Consider the following 15,104-nt stretch of genomic DNA (forward strand, 5'->3'; position numbering starts at 1 on the left):
GACAGCGGTGGGGCTGAACGGAGGGGGCAAGCTCCCCCCCCTCCTCTCCTCCCACCGGCGTTGACCCCCTACGGACCCCCCTCCTGAGTGAACCAAGAGCTGGATTAAGGCCTGCCATCCACATTCATGCCCCCCCCCAAGCAACGCACATTGAGCAAAAAAAAAAAAAAAGAAGAAGAAGGCATCTTTAAAAAGCATCATTTTTGGAGGATTTTTCTCGCTTGGGTCATCTCTGCGGAGCAGAATTTCCAGCTCTTGCTGCGTTCGACATTCGAGATTTATTGCGTGTGTTATCCCTTTGCCCATCTTTGGGAAATAAATGCACTTATCTGAGAAGGGCAGTCAAATGTTGCCCCGTGTGTGTGTGTGTGTGTTTTTTTTTCTTCTTTCCCTTCTTCCCTCCCTCCTTCCTTCCCTCCCTCCCTCCCTCCCTCCCCCTTGATTAATTCAAGTGCTTAAATGGCATTCTGCATATATCACATTCGGCTACGAAAGCTGTCAATAATATATTGGAACCAGCTTGATTTGGTTTCGTTTCGGTTTTCCCCCCCTCCCCCCCACCGAGTTATCTCAGATCGATCGTGGCTTAGCTGGGTTGGTTTCTTCCTCTGGGATCGACGTGTTGCAAACATGCATTCCCAGACTCCTTGCGGGTGGGGTGGGGAGGAGGGGACCTCACCCCAAACTTAGCCGTCCTGAGATCGGTGGTCGTCCAAGTCGTTAGGTGCCCCCTGAAGCACCTCCAAGATCTTCTGATCATTTCTTGTCCTTTTCTTCTTTTTCGGCGGATTTACTGTCTTTGGGGTCCATCCCAGAGGACTTCTCTGCTTTTTCCATCTTGGGGGGTTCTTTCGATGTGGGCGACTCTTTGGGGCTCAACGTCTTCTTGGCGTCTTCTTTGGGTTTCTCTGCTGCTTTGGGTTTCTCCTCTTCCTTCTTGGGCTCAGCTTTCTCCTTCTTTGGTTCTTCTTTCTTCTCTTCGGCCTTGGCCTTCTCCGCTTCCTTCTTGGCCGGTGGGCTTGGGCTCTTGGCTTTGGGTTGTTCGGTTGGAGATTTTGGCACTGGCGCCTTGGTTCCTTTCTCCACCTCTTTCCCCGATTCTGGTTTGGATGGCGGCTTGGTGGTCTCCTTCTCCTTGGTGTCCTCAGCCTTGGGAGCAGCAGGTGCCTTTTCCCCATCAAGGGTAGGTGACTTGGCCTTGGGGCTTTGTTTCTTGTCCCCTTGGTCTTCGGTCTTCTTCTCCTTCTCCTTGGCTTCTGGCTTTGGAGCATCCTTGGTTGGGGTCTCCGGCTTGGCCTCCTCTTCTTTCTTGCTCGGTTTCTTCTCTTCCACGGGCTTGGCGGGTGCATCTGCTTCTTTCTCTGGTGCCTTCTGGGGTGCCGTGTCTTTTTCTGGAGATTTAGCTTTCTCCTTGACGGGCGTCTTGACCTTCTCTGGAGATTGGGCCTTTTCCTTGATGGGTGTCTTGGCCTTCTCTGGAGATTTAGCTTCCTCTTTGGGGGGAAGCTTGAGCTTTTCTGGAGGTTTGAGGTCTTCTTTGGTTGGGGAAGCGACCTTCTCTGGGACCTTCACCGCTGGAGGTTTTTCTGCCTCCTTTGTTGGAGTTTTTGGTTTTTCTGGAGTCTGCCTTTCTTCCTTGGCAGGAGATCCAGGTTTTGCTGGAGATTTGAGGTCTTCCTTTGTTGGGGTAGCCACCTTCTCTGGGACCTTCACCGCTGGAGGTTTCTCTGCCTCCTTCGTTGGAGATTTCACCTTTTCTGGAGTCTGGCTTTCTTCCTTGGCAGGAGATCCAGGTTTTGCTGGAGATTTGAGGTCTTCCTTTGTTGGGGTAGCCACCTTCTCTGGGACTTTCAACACTGGAGGTTTCTCTGCCTCTTTTGTTGGAGATTTCAACTTTTCTGGAGTCCGGCTTTCTTCCTTGGTGGGAGATCCAGGTTTTGCTGGAGATTTGAGGTCTTCCTTTGTTGGGGTAGCCACTTTCTCTGGGACCTTCACCGCTGGAGGTTTCTCTGCCTCTTTCGTTGGAGATTTCAGCTTTTCTGGAGTCCGGCTATCTTCCTTGGCGGGAGTTCCAGGTTTTGCTGGAGATTTGCTCTCTTCTTTGACAGGGGAAGTTGCCTCTTCTACTGGTTTCGCGCCTGGGACTTTCAACAATTCCTTGGTTGGTGACACCACCTTGGCTGGAGGTTTACTTTCTTCTTTTGTTGGAGATGGGACTTTGGCTGGGGACTTGGCTTCATCTTTTGTGGGAGATTTAACCTTCTCAGGTGATTTGGCCTCCTCTTCTTTCAAGGTGGACTTCTTTTCTGGCAATGGAATCTCCTCCTCTTTCCCTGTTCCAGCTTCTTCACTTTCTTCTCCTCCTTTCTTTTCTTCCTGGCTTTCCTCTTCCTCTTTTTCCTCTTCCACTTCCTCCTCCTCTTCTTTTTCCTCTTTTGCTTCCTCCTCCTCTTCTTCCTCCTCCTCCTCTTTTTCTGCTTCCTCCTCCTCTTCTTTCTCACCCACTTCTTCCTCCGTCACTTCTTCGGTCACTTGTACTTCCTCCGTCTGCTCTTCAACAATCACCGTCTCCTTTTCCGATTTCTCCACCACTTTAATTTTCTCCCCGCTTTTGACTTTGATGTGAGTGGGGATGTTGGGGGTCTTGGGGGCGATTTCGGGGAACGGGAAAATCCCCATCCCACTGCCAAAGTGGCACTCCTCTCCTTCCAGCAGCTTCCTGTTTTCCAAAAGAGAGAGAGAGAGAGAGAGTAGGGGGAAAAAATGAAAAACCGTTGCTCCAGGCATCAAATCAAAATTACGTGAAGTCTTAGTACCGCTTTATAAAACCCTTAGTAAGGCCCCACCGCATCCAGTTTTGGTCACCACCTTACCAAGAGGTGGAGACTTTGGAAAAAGTTGCAGAGAAGAGCAACTAAGAGGATCAAAGGCCTGATTGCAGGATTTGGGCATGGCCAGTCTAGAGAAAAGAAGGGCTGGGGAGGGGGGGGCATGATTGCAATATGCCAGTATTTGAGGGGCTGCCACAAAGAGGAGGCTGTCAATTTATTTTCCAAAGCACGGGGGCTCTGCATCAGAGGCAAAGATGGGGCCAGGGCCATCTGGGAGTTATGTGCTGACTCCGGAGCCTCCAGAGTCTGACTGTCAGGTTTCGTTGCTATCTTAAATAAACTTCATTTTCAAACGCAAAGTCTCTAATGAATCTTTTTTTTTATTATTAAGAATAGAGAACGACATTTCTGAACTCTTTTGCAGCCAAACTGGCCCCTCCTTCCAACACCCTCCCCTTCCGCTCTCCAACCCCAATGTCCCATTGGCCATCATGCAGATCCATCTCTTCGTCCCAGCACGTTCTTTCACAGGAATTTGCCCCCCTCCCTCCATCACCCAAGTAACACTATCAGCTGTCTGCAGAAAACTAGGTAAAAGTTCATCTCAACAATAAATCAACGCTTCTTCTCTTTCATTCATTCCAATCATGTCAGCACTGGAAAAGAGCCTAATTTGGAACGCTGACACTGACGTCAGCGAGGTGGAGGAATGGGAAGTCTGTACCCAGTGCGCACATGCGCAGAGCTGCCAGAAGGCAAGAACAGTTAAGACAAAAGGGGTGACTAGGGAGAAAGGCTTGGAGATGACTGGCCCCTCCAATAAGACATAAAGGAGGAGCAAAGGCACATGAGCCTTTGCAGGAAGCAACTTTGTTCGTGCTGCTCGGTTTAAATTCTGAAGCTCCGTTTTGACTGTTCCATGCGGCCTTGCAAAGCTAATTGCCAATTAGGTCTTTGGCAGCACGTCAAGGGAGATAAAGGCGGGTGCTTATCAGCCTTATCCCGAAGGACTGTGGCAGACTTCTGTCGGACTCTTTACCAACTCTTTGTGACTCATCCCGGGCTGTGAATGAACAGAATTCACCTCCGTTGAAATAAAAAGAGGGTTTTTGAGACTAATTTTTACTGTCTCGGGAAGCCTAAGTCCGAACACTTTCTGAGATCAAGGCCCCGTGTACCTGTAGGCAGCAATCTCAATATCCAGAGCCATTTTGACGTTCAGCAGATCTTGGTATTCTCTGATCTGGGCAGCCATTTCCCACTTGGTATTCCTGAGCTCATTGTCCAGCTGTCCAATCGTATCCTAGGGGGAAAAGACACAAATTTGCCGTGAGCAACTTGTGCGCTAAAAAAGGAAGGCGAGCCCACAAAACACCCAGGCAAGTCCTCAACTTAAGCAAAGTTTGTCGAGTGACGATTCCAAGTCACAACAGGCAATTTTTTTTATAAAAAAAAGTGGTTTGGAAACGGACCAAACGAATAAGGTGGAAACGGACCAGTTTAAATCTATAGAAATGGAACCAAATGGAAACGAACCGAATTAAGAGGTAGACCTTTCTACTAAATATTTGAAAGAACCTTGTTGTTGTTAAAAACAAAAAAGCTGAGTTTTGAGTTGGCATTGTGGGAAAAAGTGAATTGTCAGAAAGTCACTTCTCGTCCAAGAAGCTTCTTCAGCTCTGGCCGGACGGTGGAGAACAGAAGGATTTATACTCCTTGCAGACAGCTGGTCATTTGCATCCTTTTTAGAGAGTCGTCGAGGCCACTTGGAGGTTTATCTGTGTCCTCAGGGTCACCTAACTGGCACAAACGGATGTGGAGCCTTCTTGGAACTGTTGAAAGGATCGTGTTGTAGACTGGAGATAGATAATCTTGTATCCCTCCCCCTCTGTTGAGAGAGGGCTGTCCAAATTGAACATCCCTCTTTGATCCTGAAGACACAGACAAACCTCCAAGTGGCCTCAAGGACACTAAAAAGAATGCAAATGACCAACTGTCTGCAAGGAGTATCAATCCTTCCGTTCCCCACCATCCGGTCAGAACTGAAGAAGCTTCTCGGATGAGAAGCGAAACGTCTTCAAAGAAAGAACAAGAAAGTCCAGTGGCCTCATGGAAAAAAAGCATCTTTGGTCCACCAGCCTTTTCCGCGTCTTACCTGATAAGACTGGACATCCAAATGGTGGCGATCTTCCATGTCCAGCCTCTGCCTCTCCAAGGATTCCTTCATCCCGCGGAGAGTTTCCAGCTCCGTCGTTTTGGATTGCAGCTGCCTACGGTATTCCGACAGCTCGTCTTGGGCGTTACGGATGGCATCCGTGTTCACCCTGGCAGCTTCGGAGAGCTTGTCCAGCCTCACTGCAGAACGGAGTCGGGGAAGAGAGAAAAGCCATTGAGATTCTAGGAAACGTGAGTTGACGCCGATTACAGATACAAATTAACAGAGTTGGGCGGCATAGAAATGCGACAAAATAAATAAATAAATAAATAAATAAACAGAGTTGGAAGGGAACTTGTAGGTCATCTAATCCAACCCCCTGCCCAAGCAGACCCTACACCATTTCTGACAGATGGCAGTCCAGTCTCTTCTTGAAAGCCTCCAGTGATGAAGCTCCCACAACTCCTGAAGGCAACTTCTGTCCCATCAGTTGATTGTTCTCACTGTCAGAAAATTTCTCCCTTATTTCTAGGTTGAATCTCTCCTTGGTCAGTTTCCATCCATTCGTCCTTGTCTGGCCTTTGGGTGCCTTGGAAAATAGCTTGACCCCCTCCTCTCTGTGGCAGCCCCTCAAATATTGGAAGACTCCTATCTTGTCTCCCCTGGTCCTTCTCTTCACTAGACGAGCCATGCCCAGTTCCTGCAATCATTCTTCCTATGTTTTAGCCCCCAGTCCCCTCATCATCCTGGTTGCTCTTCTCTGCACTCTTTCTAGAGTCTCAACATCTTTTTTATAGTGTGGGTACTGAAGCTCCGCTTTGCAACATACAATGATTGGGCGACAATCGAACGACAAAGTTGGATAAAATTGATAAAATGGGGCAAAACTCAGGTGGCAAATGTTTCCCTTAGCAACCGATATTTTGGCCTCGATTGTGGTCGTAAGTCGAGGAGTATCTGTACACCGATAACTAATGCACTTTAAAAAAACAAAAACAAATTAACCTTGAAAAATTTCTCTCGGCTACAATTAGCAGACAGAGGGGTGGGAAGATCAGAAGTAGATTTTTTTAAAAAGGCAGTAGCAATGGATCTGCCTTTATTGCTTCATTTCCATAGGAGAAAAACCCTTAGAGCTTCTTGGCAACTTTAAAACTGGTAGACTTCAACTCCTAGAAACATGATGGCTGGGGGATTCTGGGAATTGAAGTCCACCAGTCTTAAAAGTTGCCAAGGCTGGATGCCCTTGCCTTAGACTTCAATAAAAGCAGATTCAAATTGTATTTGCTAAAAATTGGAAAGAAACGATACCTACGGATGAAGAAATTATTAGGAAAATGTTGGACTGTGCCGAAATGAGTAAGCTGACATTTGAAAGAAGAGAGCAGGAAGAAAAACAATATCATTTGATACGGGATTTATTTTACCATTGGGTAGATAATAAAAGATGGTGACATGTAAGTAAATGTTGAAATACTTTAAATGATGATACAACTGATATATTTTACATAAGAATTAAATTTTCGATATGTAGTGATATTGTGAAGAGAGGAGAGGGCACTAGGGATGCAAACCGACCGATGTACTGTCTGTACTTGATTGAATGAATGATGTTTGTATGTTTTATTTTTCTTTCTTTTTTTTTTAAATAAAAAATGATTTGGGGGAAAAAAATTAAAAAATATAAAAGCAGATTCAATATGACGTTGTCTAGCAACGGAGCAATTTTCAGGAGCACAGCAGAGCCTCTAAAATATATTCTAAAATATATTTAAATATATTTAAATATGCAAACTAAAATATATTCTTATGACGACACATGGGGTGGGAGGAAATGGATGGTTTAAATGTTATGTTATTTTGCGGGGCCTAATGAGAGAGAGAGGGGGGTAAAAAAATCTCTCCTGGAATCCGGAGGCGGATTTTCCCAAGCTGGATTTTTCCTGTGAGAAATCACTTTGCAGTCTGACTCAGCAAATGCAGAAGAAGAGTTTCACTCTAGAAGGAAGCCATGACGTAGCAAGATTTTCCTAGCATGCTAGACTAGGTTGGGTGTTTGTGGGGTTTAACAGCTGTCTTTACATACCGTATGGTGCAAAACCGGCATCACGCTGAACCACAAAACGGTGTGTTTGTTGGAACACAGGGTGTTATGCAAACACAATTCCACTGCAGTTGGTCAAAACTGAAAAGTCACTGCAGGAACACGAGCTTCCCGAGAACGACATTCATTTCTTTCCTATTTCTACGTGGCTGAAAGATGCTATTAAAACACCAGAACGGAAAAAAGATAACTTAACTGCGAACTGCAACAAGAACGCTGCTTTTATTAAAATTCAGGCCCTTATTAGCTTCCGCTCTTTATCTTCCTTGTCTGTCTAAGTGAGTTTGCAAAACTCAGATGATAGGCGGTGCTAAAAAAACAGCCTGCATATAGAATTTGCAGATCATTCCAGATGCTGGCGCTTTTTATTTATAGCAGCCGATGGAGACATCTAGACAAGGCTGGCTGGGTTTTTGGTTTTTTTTTTTGGGAAACAGAAGTTTGATGGAAGATTACAAGAAAAAAAACCCAGAGGAAAAGTAGGCCAAATTACTTCTCTATTGACAGCAGGAAAATAAAATGGGAATATTGCTATGAAACCTGAACTATTTCTATTGGGGATTATAAAAGAGAAAATTAGGAAAGAAATGTATTACCTTATACGTCATATAATTACGGCCCGCCAGAATTTCATTTGCACAAAATTGGAAGCACAATACGATGATCACAAAAAAGGTGCTAGAATGTGCAGAAGCAGATAAATTAAGAATGGAATTAAAAGACCGAGAGGAAACGATTTCTTACGGGACGTGGCATAGATGGTATAACTGGTTGGAGAAAGAATCCAAAATTAACGTATAAATGTATAAACGTAAGAGAAGATATTAGAGATGAACGAAATAGTTATTTTGTAATAGATAGGTATAAGTTGTAGTGAATATAGAAATCAGTAAGTAATATATAAAATGTATGTGTATATAGTTGGTTAAAAGATAAAATAGATATTATCAAAGATGCCGGTATCGGAAAGCTGTAAAAATGTAACAAAGGATGTTAAAGAGGTAAATGTGATTTTTTTTTTTAATGGGAATATTTTGATACAGGTATAGTCCTCGACTTAACAGTTCATTTAGTGGCCAAAGTTAGAAAAGCACTGAAAAATATGACTTAATCGGTTCCTACGGTATATTTATAGGCCATGCTCTAATTTGTTTGATTTTGGCTTAGGGTGCTCTTATGTGAATCCAGCCAGGATAAATGCAAATCTATATTTTTACAGTTTGTCCCATGTGTGAACTCAACTAATGTTGCCTTAGGCAATCAAACATGGTTAAAGGGTAGCAGTTTAACGTCGTGTTAATGAGGTTTAATGTAGTTTAAGGACAGGAATGACTCCAGTCACGTATCCAATATTGAATAGAAGATTGCATATGTAGCTCAAGTTGAATTATGGAATCCTTGGTGTTCTCTGAGCTTGGGGGGGGGGGGGTTCTTGTAGATCTTTCACTGTCAAATTAGGTAACATCATCAGTGCTAGAAGGGAGTGGGGTTTGTGGAGAGGAGGAGGAGGAGGAGGAGGAGCAAGGGAAAAGGACTGGAGGAGTCCTTGATGTTCTCTAAACTTGGTGGATTTCTTGTAGGCATTCCATTACTCTACTAGGTAACATCATCAATATTAGAAGGGAGTGAGCTGGAGGAGGAGGAGGAGAAAAGGATTGGGGGGGTCCTTGATGTTCTCTGAACTTGGTTTTCTTGCAGATGTTTCATTACCCTACTAGGTAACATCATCAGTGCTACAAGGGAGTGGGGTTTGTGGAGAGGAGGAGGAGGAGGAGGAGGAGCAAGGGAAAAGGACTGGAGGAGTCCTTGATGTTCTCTGAACTTGGTTTTCTTGCAGATGTTTCATTACTAGTTAACATCATCAGTGCTAGAAGGGAGTGGGGTTTGTGGAGAGGAGGAGGAGGAGGTAGGAAAAAGGACTGGAGGAGTCCTTGATGTTCTCTAAACTTGGTGGTTTTCTTGTAGGCATTCCATTATCCTACTAGGTAACATCATCAATATTAGAAGGGAGTGAGGAGGAGGAGGAGGAGGTAGAATAAAGGATTGGGGGGTCCTTGATGTTCTCTGAACTTGGTGGTTTTCTTGCAGATGTTTCATTACCCTAGTAGGTAACATCATCAGCACAAGAAGGGAGTGGAGAGGAAGAGGAGGAGGACTGATGGCTCCTTGGTGCTCTCTCTGAGCTTGGGATAGTCTGTTTGCAGACATCTCGCAGATGTTACCTAGTAATGAAACATCTGCAAGCAAGCTCAGAGACCCCCAAAAACTCCGTAACCCAATCAGAGTTTAGGTCCCCGATCCCTGCCTGGGGCTGATGGATCTTGGAGTTCTCGGTTTGGAAACCCCAGTCATCGCAAGGCATAGGAGCAGCACCTTGGATAGCGCCCGCGCCTTGAGCGCATCGGGGGTTTCTCTCTTCCCAGGTGCGCGCGCCTCCCCATCGCAGGTTTTCTCCCCGGGGGGGGGCGGGAAATTGGGGGGGGGGAGAGAGAGACGAGACAAGAGAACATCGTCAATGCGGATTAGCAGCCCCAAAGCTGGGGGGGCGTGGGAGCTACCAGGGTATTAAGTGATGAAGGTTGGGTAGGATATTAAAAGGATATTCCAGATTTCGTTCGCCCCAGATTAAAAAGAGGGGAAACATTGCTACGCCGGTTCGATGCGGGTCGAGAGGCAAACCCGGGAGTGATGGTGTGTGGGGGGGTCCCAAGTCTGCCCCCCCTCCCTTCAAAAAGGGCTGCAACGCTCCCATTCGTCCTCCATGCGCTTTGGAGCCGATTCCCAACACAATTTATTTTATTTTTTGGAGAAGTTGGCACGCAGCCTCGCCGGTGGGCGGGAAGGGGGAGGCGGGAATGAGCCGGCTTTTCTACCAGGCAGCCGCATCAAACTCCCCAGGGTCTCCCCCTTCTTCCTTCTCCCCCCCCCCCACCCTCTCTCTTTCCGCTTTCAATCACTCCAGGATACAGGAATGGAAAGGAGAGGCGCGTTTGCCAAGCTGGGCAGACGGGAGAGGGGGGGTGGGGTTAGGGGGGGGAGTGTCTGCAAAGATGGGGAGGGAGAGAGGTGGCAAAGGATGCTAGTCACGCTGCGCCAGTCTGGCCCCTCCTTGCACCCACCCAACCCAACCCAACCCCCCCTCTCCCCATCCTATGAAAAACTGCAGGAGGGATTTTGCCCTACACTTTCCGCCCAGTGCCAACCGCCTGGAGTCACCCTAGACTGCGGCACCGCTTGGCGCACCCACCCGGGCGCCCCCTTCGCTCCAAAGTGACCCCCACCCCCACTCTTGCCTGTCTGCCCCCCCCCTCCCCACTCCGCCCCTTCCTCCTCCTGCACCAAGCTCCCCCCTCCCAGTCCCAAATTACAGCAGAATCCTATTTTTTGCCCTCTTTTCTCCCCCTCCGCAGATCCTATGGTTGCAATTTTTCGTTCGTTTCTCTGCCTTCCTTCCCCTTCTCGCTGCTTTTTTCCCCCACCTGCTCTTCCCAAAACTTAACTCCTGCGGGGAAAAAGACCCGTTTCTTCCTTTTGCTCCCCCTCCCCACTCCCCGCAACCCAGAGAGGGGGGAAGGGGGCGAGGCTCCCTCTTCCGCAGTGGGGAGACAAGACGCCCCATTTAAGCCAAGGGAGATTTTGGCTTTGGTCTCTCTCCGAGGCTCTCTCCCCAAAGGGAAATTCCCCTGCCAACTTTGACCGTCTGGCTGTCTCCCCTCCCTGCCTTTTCCCTTTCTCGGCCCCAGAGGCTGAGGTGATGGCTAGGTGGCTCAGTGGCGAAGACACTGAGCTCGTCGATCAGAAAGCTCGGCCGTTCGGCGGTTCGAATCCCTAGTATAGGTTTCCTGCGGGAGCAGGGCAGGGGGTTGGACTAAATGACCTCCAAAGATCCCTTCCAACTCTGTTACTGTTACTGTCTCTTCCCCCAAGTTTGGGGGTGAATGTATCCCCCTCCATCCTTCGCTTAAAATGTACAAGGCTGGGGATTTAAGTAAGAAATGAATATAAAAACGAGGAGGGGGGGGGGAAGAGAATGAAACTGACTGGGGGAAAGCGAGAGGGTTTCCTTTGAACCTCCTCCCCCTCCCTCGATACAAAACCTGCGTTCGGAAGTCGTCTGAACTGTATCATGGGAACAACTGAGCCTGGTAGCACAGTGGACTAAAGCACACTGTGATTAACATCTGCTGCTTGCAATTACTGCAGGTTCAAATCTCCCCAGGCTCAAGGTTGACTCAGCCTTCCATCCTTTCAAAGGTAAGTAAATTGAGGACCCAGTTTGTGGGGGCAATAAGCTGACTTTGTATAAAATATATACGAAAGGATGAAGGCTATTGCTTAACGCATTGTAAGCCGCCCTGAGTCTCCGGAGAAGGGCGGCATATAAATTAAAGCAAAAAAAAAAAAATCAACAATCTGACCCCGTTTTCAGAGCCAACTCCTCCCCACCCTTGTCCAAGGTCACTCCGTATAGGATACCCTTTGCTACCCTCTTTTTGAAAAGTCTTCTGGATGTTGAAAGAGGAGAAAAAGGGAGGAGGAGTCTCCGGAGAAAGGCGGCATATAAATTGAATGAATGAATGAATGAATGAATGAATGAATAAAATAAAAAATAAAATAAAATAAAATAAAATAAAATAAAATAAAATAAAATAAATAAAATGAAATACAATACAATACAATACAATACAATAAAAATAAAATAAAATAATAAAATAAAATAATAAAATAAAATAAAATAAAATAAAATAAAATAAAATAAAATAAAATAAAATAAAATAAAATAATAAAATAAAATAAAATAAAATAAAATAAAATAAAATAAGTTCTGGTTTGCACTGCGACTTTCGGCAGCCAACTTTTTTGGCCCCGCGGATTGGCTGGCCGTCGGATCGACTGATGAAGTCATCAGATCATTTCCAACCTTGAGATGTTAAGATAGATGTTTGCCCTTCCTGGGGGGGGGGGGGGGAAAGCGCCTTCCTTGCGGTCGGTCCGTTTTAAAGAGTTGCGATTTAGCGCCTGGCATCGACTCCAACCCGTTTTATAGTCCTCTCTCCCCCACCCCCCCACATCCCCTCCCTCTCAAAGTCACGGGGAGGGGCAAGGGGAAAGGATGGAGGGTGTACCCCTCCCACATTCACACCTTCTGCAATAACCCATTTTGCCCTTCAACCTCACTGGAAAAAAAATTAAGGGGATTTTGACTCAGGCCGAGGCACTTTTCCCTGCTCGTTCGCTCAACTGTACTGTCGCCTCCCCACCCCCCAAATCTGGATTGTAGAGCCCCTCCACCCCAAACCCCGTTTTTTGACTCTGGTCTCTGGGCTTCTATTGATCTAAGCTAATGATGCTGGGATTTATTAAATATAGAGGCCGCCCAACTCCTAGCCCAACTTTTCCTCTCCTTAAAGACGAGCGGGGACAGAATCACAGAGTTGGAAGGGATCTTAAGAGGTCCTCTAGTCGAACCCCCCTCCTCAAGCAGGAAACCCTATACTAATTCTGCTGACTGCAGACTGCCGGCAGTTCGATCCTGACCAAGATTCAACGTTGACTCAGCCTTCCATCCTTCCGAGGTCGGTAAAATGAGGACCCAGATTGTTGGGGGCAATAGGCTGATTCTGTAAACTGCTTAAAGCAGGCTGTAAATCACCGTAAAGCTGTATATAAGTCTAAGTGCTACTGCAATTGCTATTGCTTTGCCCTTCCTTCCTTCCTTCCTTCTTTCTTTCCTTCCCTTCCTTCCTTCTTCCCTCCCTCTCTCCCTCCCTCCCTTCTTTCCTCCTCCCTCCCTTCCTCCTTCCTTCCTTCCTTCCTTCCTTCCTTCTTCCCTCCCTCCCTTCTTTCCTCCTCTCTTCCTTCCTCCTCCCTCCCTTCCTTCCTTCCTTCTTCCCTCTCTCCCTCCCTCCCTCCCTCCCTTCTTTCCTCTTCCCTCCCTTCCTCCTTCCTTCCTTCCTTCCTTCTTCCCTCCCTCTCTCCCTCCTTTCTTTCCTCCTCTCTTCCTTCCTCCTTCCTTCCTTCCTTCCTTCGCAGTGGTCAGAATGCAGCATTGGAGGATAACTCTGCCCACAGCTGGGAGTTCGATCCTGACCTGGCTCAAGGTTGACTCAGCCTTCTACCCATCCTTCCGAGGTGGGTAAAACGAGGACCCAGTTTGTTGGGGGCAAGAGGCCGACTCTGTAAACCGCTTAGAGACGGCTGGAAAGCACTGTGAAGCGGCATATAAGTCTTAAGCGCTATTGTACCATTTCAGACAAATGTTTGTCCAATCTCTTCTTAAAAATGGGTGTTGGAGACCCCATTTCTGCTTTCTGGCGCTTCAGGGGGCTCGGGAAAGCATTTGACTCATCCCTATCAGAGCGCCTGGTGCCCCACCCACCCCCTCCCAATCGCCCGGAGTGGGGAGGTCGCTGCAGAAGCCCCCCACCCCACCCCCTTCCTCCGGGGTCGTCCCCATCCCCGACTCACCTCGGAAAAACTCCTCCGACTGCAGCGAGCTCTTGAAGGTGTGACCCTCCAGCTGGGCGCGGATCTCCTTGAGCGCCGAGGTGACATCCGACTGGACGGCGGGCAACTCGCGCAACTCGAAGACGGCGGCCGGGCCGGCGCCTTGGATCTGGCGCAGCAGCTCGGCCACCTCGTCGCCGTGGCTGCGGCGGAGGAAGAGGCTCTCCTCGCGCAGGGAGGCCAGCTTCCTCTCCAGCTCGCCTTTGGTCATCTGGGCTTGGTCGGTGAATTTGGCTAAGGATCGGGCGGCCGCCTCGTTCTCCTCGCGCAGCCGGGCCTCGTCGTCCAGCCGCTGGCGCAGCGCCCCCACTTCTTCCTCCAGCCTCTCCTGCTCCAGGCGCAGCTGCCCTTTCTCGTTGCTCACCCGCACCAGCGCCCCGCGCATCTCGCGGATCTCGCGCTCGTACAGCTCGCCTAGAGCCGAGCGGCCGGCTTGTTGCTGGCGCAGGGCCGCCGCCTCGCCTTCCAGCTGCCGGTTCTGCATCTCCAAAGCGCGCACCTTGTCGATGTAGCCGGCGAAGCGGTCGTTGAGCGATTGCAGCACCTCCTTCTCGTTGCGCCCTAGGCGCAACTCGCCGTTCAGCGGGCCCAGAGACTCCAAACTCTCGGTGGATGAGCCCAGCTGGCGCCGGGATGCCGAAGCCGAGCAGCGGGACCAGCCCTGCGAGTGGAAGCCGCTGGAAGACAAGGAGCCCACCCCGGAGCGCGAGAACCCCGCCGGCCCGGCTGAGCGCAAGCCGCCCCCGGCATCCTTGCGGAAAGCTGCAGGGCCGCCTCCGAACAGAACCTCCGCGCCGTAGCTTAGCATCGCGCCGTCGGAGAGGACACTGCGGCAGCCGGCCAGCCGGGGCCGCTTATATGCAGCCCGAGGAGGAGGAGGAGGAGGAAGAGGAGGAGGAGGAGGAAGAGGCAAGGAGCGCAGCCTCGCCTTTCCAACCGGCTGGGGCGAACCAGACAAAAATCTCTGTGCAACCCTCCCTTCCCTCCTCTCCTCGGGGCACAGAGGGGCTCCCCTCCACCCAGCCAGCTCTCCCCAAACTACAGGCGCAGTGCAGAGGTAGACCCAGCCTCCCTTCCCCCCCCAAAAAAAAAAAAACTCCGAAGAATGAGCAAGTTGGAAAAGTGCCGCAAATCCGCCCCAGCGTTAGATCCCGATTTAGTCTAGCCTGAGATAGACAGGCTCTCTATCTGGGGGGAGAAGAGGGGGGTTCACTTCAGATCCATCTCTGCTGTGGAACCTCCCTGGATAGTTTTGGGGCGATTTCCCCCCTCTCCCCAGACACACACACACACACCAAAAAAAACCCCTACCTCGCAGGGTTATTGTTCAGGAAAATAAATGAGGAATGGAATGTGTGATGGAGAGGGACCCCCACACAGACACACCTATCTAACAAATGAGTGCGTGTGTTTTAACGTTTTTAAAGTTTTTAATGTTTTAATGTTTTTCTTTTTAACATTTTTTTATGGGATTGTTCGCATTGTTTTATTCATTGTTGTAAGTCGC

At 48.5% G+C, this 15,104-nt stretch overlaps 1 protein-coding gene across 1 annotated transcript; it reads right to left on the minus strand.

The window, feature by feature from the left end:
• Positions 1-551: 551 nt before the first annotated feature.
• NEFH (neurofilament heavy chain) lies at positions 552-14,405 on the minus strand. Its single transcript, XM_070951105.1, has 4 exons — positions 13,559-14,405; positions 4,987-5,186; positions 4,010-4,134; positions 552-2,719 (listed from the first exon to the last, which is right to left on the minus strand). The coding sequence occupies exons 1-4, from the start codon at positions 14,403-14,405 to the stop codon at positions 757-759; spliced, it is 3,135 nt and encodes a 1,044-aa protein (XP_070807206.1). The 3' UTR covers positions 552-756.
• Between the last annotated feature and the right edge of the window lie 699 nt (positions 14,406-15,104).

Source organism: Pituophis catenifer, unplaced genomic scaffold, assembly GCF_029215685.1.
Source record: "Pituophis catenifer annectens isolate HBS135680 unplaced genomic scaffold, rPitCat1.0.hap2 SCAF_10, whole genome shotgun sequence".
NCBI lineage: Eukaryota > Metazoa > Chordata > Lepidosauria > Squamata > Colubridae > Pituophis > Pituophis catenifer.